This window comes from Serpula lacrymans (assembly GCF_000218685.1).
Source record: "Serpula lacrymans var. lacrymans S7.9 unplaced genomic scaffold SERLAscaffold_2, whole genome shotgun sequence".
NCBI lineage: Eukaryota > Fungi > Basidiomycota > Agaricomycetes > Boletales > Serpulaceae > Serpula > Serpula lacrymans.
Window position 1 is genome coordinate 509,451 of NW_006763291.1, and position 6,436 is coordinate 515,886.

General features: G+C 43.1%; 2 protein-coding genes across 2 annotated transcripts; both read left to right on the forward strand.

Annotated features, from left to right (window-relative positions):
• Nucleotides 1-678: 678 nt before the first annotated feature.
• Nucleotides 679-1,271, forward strand: SERLADRAFT_377415 (uncharacterized protein; the record flags this gene model as incomplete). The annotated part of the gene is made up of 1 exon (XM_007313238.1): nt 679-1,271. The coding sequence occupies one exon, from the start codon at nt 708-710 to the stop codon at nt 942-944; it is 237 nt and encodes a 78-aa protein (XP_007313300.1).
• Nucleotides 1,272-2,669: 1,398 nt separating this feature from the next.
• SERLADRAFT_433071 (uncharacterized protein) lies at nt 2,670-4,810 on the forward strand (the record flags this gene model as incomplete). The annotated part of the gene is made up of 6 exons (XM_007313239.1): nt 2,670-2,770; nt 2,817-2,922; nt 2,972-3,271; nt 3,425-3,721; nt 3,774-4,335; nt 4,608-4,810. The coding sequence occupies 6 exons, from the start codon at nt 2,670-2,672 to the stop codon at nt 4,808-4,810; spliced, it is 1,569 nt and encodes a 522-aa protein (XP_007313301.1).
• Between the last annotated feature and the right edge of the window lie 1,626 nt (nt 4,811-6,436).

Consider the following 6,436-nt stretch of genomic DNA (forward strand, 5'->3'; position numbering starts at 1 on the left):
TGCTGATTGATACAGATCGTCTGGTTCTAGAGCTTCAGCAGCAGCTCCTAGAGATTGTGGGGGAGGTGTGTCGGGAGTGACCAGAGGACGGGGTTCTCGATAGGGCTCCAGATTTTCAACGGCTTAGATCACGGGTTTTTTAGATAACAAGTCTTTCTAGATAACTAGTCCTTTTTTGTTTACTCAAAGTCTGGGTCAAACGTAAAATTACTAGGGAAGTCTCCTCCTTCTGCTTCTCGGGGTCTCCAGTATTCTACGCTTTGAGTAGACTCTTCACTTTCCGACTCGGTTTCGCTGCTAGATTCTCCTCCAAGTATATCTGTTAATGAACTTCCTGTTTCTCGTTCTATCCTTTCTGCGCAAGGTGCAAAAAGTTGTTCAACCGACGGGATGAGCGGTGCTTCTCCTCTCCGACCTTGGTAGGTGTAAGAGTACTGCGAATAGATACGAGTTCGTGAGCTATGGTTGATAACGGCCCAGAAATCGCTTTGGAGTACTGTAACAATGAAACGTTCGGGGTGATCAGATTGTTGGTTAACAACAAATGGAGTGAGGATTTCTAGGATCCAGTAATATTCGTCGACGTATTCTGAAACGTGTCGAATGTTGTCGATTTCGGTCGTGTAGTCTTCTCCGTCACGGGATTTCCTCTGAGCAGTCGCGATGAGCTGATCAAATCGTGCTAACGCAGCAACAACTCGTCGAATATGATCTTTAGTAGAGGGCGTGACGATTATAATAGAAGTGCTGTGTTGAAGACCAAACCGCGGCCCGAATGCGTCAAGATCTTGGACTTCAGGGAGGTAGAGAGTTCGGCGAAGTCGTGTCAGATTTTGGACAATAGAAAGGTGGTCCAGATGATTGCCGATGCAGAAGTACTGGATGGGTTGGTAACTGACAGGAGAGGCGGAGTAGGTGTTGTAGTAGTCAGATGTAAAAAATGAGGACGGGATATCGTAGGTAGGTTCCTCGTTAGGCCTCTTCCTTAACACAATGCCGCAAAGCAAGGTGTGTTCGAAGTCGTAAGGGAGGAGGCGGTTGGGTATGTCTGGAAAAATGAGAGGGCGGATTTGATAAAGATCGAGGAGATCTGGGATGTGGCTCTGCGGAATAAGTTGCAGGTTTCGTTCTTGTACGTTGGCTATTCCTTTCAAAAGCTTAACCCTCTGAGTGTTCTCGTAACTCGGGCGTACTAGGCTCTCGAAGTAGTCTATCAACGGAATTTGTTCGTGCCGCAGGGATATGAAGATTAAAAGTTCTCTCTGTGCTCTGTCGGAGATGTTGGAGTATCTCCTCGAGACTGCGAGAATTTCTCCTACAGATGGCGGAATGGTAAAAGATGGATTGGGTGAGAGCGAGTGCGTCGTTTATGTCGAGGATGATATCCTCGATCGGATCAATTGGTGAAGACGAAGCAGAGGAGTCTTGATACAACTCAGTGATCTGTTCGACCGTTCCTTCCACGTCTGGAGTACGGGCTTTGGTAGGGACGGGGAGGACCGGGAGCGGTTTGTTGAGAGCTGCGAGGAAATCTTTTTGGTGTCTGCGGTCCGCTTCTGATACCCACTCTTCTGAGAGCTGTTGGGAGGTAGACACGATGGAGGTATACGACGTCGCTGACGAGTCCGGTTTGTAGGTATCTGATGATGGCAAAGAACGCAAAGAATTGGACGAGAGCGGTGATGGTAGAGAAAGCGTCCAGTTTGAGAAGACTGAACGACAATAGGTGTAATGGGGTGGATAGTGAGAGGTCGATGACGATAGTGAGGAGAGGGATAGGGATGGTAGAGAGGTGGAGAAGGTGATGATGAAGGTTTAGACCGGTGCAATGGCAACGACAGTCTGTTTTAGGGTGTAAGGAAACGGTTTCCCAAAAAGGGGCTCTGGAAAAGGATTCGAGGTAGGTGAGTTCAATATTTTGTCAGGCAACAAATACGAAGCTATATAACAAAGCTCAATGTCTGGTCAAGTCCTTCTTTGAAGGCGGTGAATCAGAGTATGAGAATGAAGAGTATCGGTAAGAGCGCAAATCCAAACTAATATTGAACTGGAGAACAATACATCAAGTATGTACTTCTCTATATAGTGAACGACGATAGTCAGACCGAGAAAGGGAAGTACTGAGAAAGTGGTCTGACCAGCTAGCTAACCAATAAGAAAAAAGGAAGAAAGTGGTCCGATCTATTGTCTTTACTAATCGTACGAGAAAGCGTATTGGTAAGGGATGTACGATTGGCTGTATCAGTAAGCCCATGAGAAGGCGCTGACTCACAACCTTCTTCGCTTATCAATATTCCTCCGAAGTATTCCCAGACATAGCACTGGACCGTGACTATGTCATCTGGATATCTTCTCGAGGGTCGACAACGAGTCTACCTCGTTGTAGGTACGATAGAACGTGAGTGTGAAGAGAGAATAAGAAGAAAAATGATAAAAGTAATAAGACACCTGCTGTAATCTCTAGTCCAAGGGCAAGAGGAGTGACGGGGATCGAGTCTGCTAACCACGACATGACGGGAATGCGATAAGAAAAATTGATTCCTCACACCGACCATAGTATGTTTGTTCAGAACTCTGTTCACAAGTCTCCAATAACATTTTAGAATGTGTTTGCAGAGAGGCTGACTCCTTTTGGTTTTGATTCTTTTCAGATCTCCGTGGTGGACTTAATGCACGAGTTTGAGCTTGGTGTATGGAAGTCAACCTTCACCCATCTCATCTGTCTTCTCTTTTCCATCAGTCACTCAGCCGTTGCTGATTTAGATGCAAGGTTTGTAAGCAAAATATATTTTCTAATTTATCTGACTTCCTTATAGGTATCGTCAAATTCTTCCCTTTGGCCAAGGAAACATTTGCGCATTCGTTACAAATATATCTGAGATGAGAAAATTAGCAGCAAGGAACTTTGAGGATATACTGCAGGTATAGTTTTTCTATTTGTTCCGAGACATGCTTACTTATTGACCTGTAGTACTTTATGCCGGCTTTCAAAGGCTTATTTCCCCCAGAGCACGATAAAATAGTACAAACCCTCCTTTTCCGACTGTCTGAATGGCATGCACTTTCCAAGTTACATATTCACACAAAATCTACTCTGGAATTACTAGACACGGCGCTTAAAGCCCTTTGCAAGCAAGCCCGCCAATTTCAGGACATTACATGTTCAGCTTTCAAGACAATGGAATTACCACGTGAAAAGGCTGCTTGTCTTTGGAGGCTGAAAGACAAACCCACTCTGAGTAAGGCAGAAGGGACCGGTACCCGTAATAAGGTATTCAATCTGGGTACTTACAAGTTTCACGCACTTGCAGACTATGTGCACACAATTTGCCTCTTTGGTTGCATGGACTTGTATACCACACAAATAGCTGAGTTTACATCCCCTAAAAAACCTAATTAAACCACAATAATACTTCTGTAATAGGGTGAATTAGCACATCGCTTGGTTAAACACTTTTATAGGCGTACCAACAAAACGCAAGTCATAAAGCAGCTTTTGATCCAAGAGCTGCGCCTCAGGAGGATGATGCGTAATGAGCCAGAACCTACCTTACACCCTCACCATCAAGCTCCCAAAGACACCCACAATAATGAAGGTGTTGAAAGGCAGGAACAAGGGTCCAACATCCAGGTGCACCATCACATATTGTCATATCGTCATAACCCCTTGGATCTCCACTCATTCCTTGGGAAGTTCCCTGTGGACAACCCTGCAATAATGGTACAAAATTCTGACAATAGTATAATCCATTGCACTGACTGTGAATTTACAGTCATTCATTCCTCAATTAAAAAGCCACTTACTAGGATGTGTCATGAATCTCGAATATGATGGAGACAAAACTGACTTCACGCCCCTGCAGCGGAATGATCTTCAAATAGTCAATAATCATATATATTTGATGCAGCTTTTTCAAGTAAACTATGTTACATATAATGTCAAGTGCGATAGAGACTCACTCAACCCTCGCATTGGTTGCAATGTCATGGTGAAGTCTCACGAGAAAAACGCATCCCACCCCTTTTGGTACGCTAGGGTTTTTGGAGTGTTCCATACTCAAGTTCTCCATGTTGGACCAAACACCATCAACTCCTCCGTTCAATACATGGAATTTTTATGGGTACGTTGGTATGCTAAGGTGACTGGACACAGATTGGGTTTCAAGGTTGCTCAGTTACCCAAGATTGGTTTTGTAGATTTGGGGGATAAGGTCTCTCAATTTGGCTTCTTGGACCCTTTGCTGGTTATTTGCAGCTGTAACCTCATCCCCGCCTTCCATGATGAACAAACCTCTGCCTTATTGAGGCCAGGCCCATCTGCTAGCCATGCTCCTGGTGAGTCTGATGATTAGAGCGCATATTATGTTAACATGTAAGTTTTTCCTTCCCTGTTGACTGTTTACATTGGCTTACCAAGAGCAGTTTTGTTGATTGCAACATGTTCATGAGATTCTGTGGGGGTGGCATTAGCCATATGGCTTGCTCGCAATTGGTCTTGAGCAAAGATATAGTCGACAAGGCATCTGACAAGGAGGAGGATGTGACGGTGCACAGTAGAAGACCTTAGAGGGAGTGTATAGCTGGAGTTTACAGATCAATTCAGGCAGACCAACCAACCACCAGTGGGGCAAGGTCAGCAGAGAAAAGGCTGGCATTTGATGGGGTCCAGGTGATGGAGGACAAAGACGAGGTTGACCCCGAAGAGGAGGATATGGACATCAATGCCGTGGAAATGGACTTTGATGATGGGGAGTTTGATGACAACAACAAGGACAAGCCTGATATATTTGACAATTTTGATGACTTATGATGCAGTATCTTCATTTCAACACCTCTTTCGCTTTACATTACAGATCCCCCATACCAGTATATCACTCAGTAACTTGGAACTATTTCATAGTGGCTTCTCACTATCTTGTTCATGTGAAACATGGACATTGATAATTAGGATGCTATATAGTACATGTACTTGGAACCAACCCGTAGACTTTTGCTCTCAGAAAGCTTGACACTAATATTGAAATATCACTGTACTGTGTGTGATTGCTGAATCCACTAAGTTGGATATCGTAGTCATGGCACCAAATTTATTACTAAGTTTACCTTGTAATTACAAATGGCTAGAAAGCCAAGTCAAATCAGATACTATACTTACCAAGAAGTTGTAAGGTGTCGCATTTTTTATCCCTAGCAAATCGAGCTTGGAGCACCCGCGGACCATTATGGGTGCAAATATCATAAGCTCAAAAAATTACGAAGACTTCATCATGCCATTGTCGACATCTGACATATATTAGGTGTTAGAGATACCATTTATTGCAAGTGCAAAACAATTGATGGCTTTGCTATGTAGTTTGAAAGAACTCACATTGTTAAATCTCTATTGATAGGCTTATTGTGGACTCAGCATATTGTGATATAATTACTGCACAGTCATAAATATTGACGTGAATTGAACTGCACTGATAAAGAGTTGTAGACAACTGACATTAGTTGACCATTGTGGATATGAATATCATGAACTAAAAAAGTCATGTTAACCTTGTCACGTTATTGCAGATGTCCCACCCTTGTTGAGCTTATTGGAGGGAGTTATCGTAAGCTCAAAAATTTGAACGTCATTGCAATATAGTTGAAAGGAACTTACACTAATGGTTCTTCATGGATGCGCCTGTCATCAGATCAGATTGTTGCAATTGCATTATTGTTCAGTTGTGTACCAAGAAAATTGAGCGGTCATTCAGATATAAGGTCCTAATGGACAGGAATTATTGTGACATTTTACAATGCCTTGGAATGTATTTATATTCCGCTAACAAAAATGAAAATCTGAATAACATATCAACTGGGTTACATTCTCATATACCTTGAGTATAACAGCCACAATCATGTCGGGATATGTACAAACCACAAAATGCCATATCATGATCATTGGGGTTTCTTGATGAGACTATGGCCCACAAATGCCACCCAATGTTTTACACAAACTATTGACTAGTTCTCCCAGATCATCATTCCTGCCGAACTTGGTTTCTCTATCCCCTTTACCTTACACAACCACCCTCGATGGAGCAGCTTGCTCAAGTCATTGAGACCGAGTGTCACTTTTCTTTGAGTAAGCCTTCCACCAACAATATCCCAGGTAGACAAGGACCTTCTGATGGCAAATATTTTGGAAAGGATTACTCTATTGCAACATCTAATCATAGGCCATGGTATGCTCCTCCTCTGTTATTGTTTTGGCACATCTCATCGGAGAATGTAGCTTGTGCAAATTGATTTATGAGTTTTAAATTAATCCTTTCTCTTGCCTCTCTATCCCACCTAGAAAATCTGACTTTGCACTCAGCAATAGACTGTTATTCTAGTTGTGATTGCTCTTGAGATTCACATGACAGTACCAGCGCATTCTCCTCATTATGCAACATCACTTTTG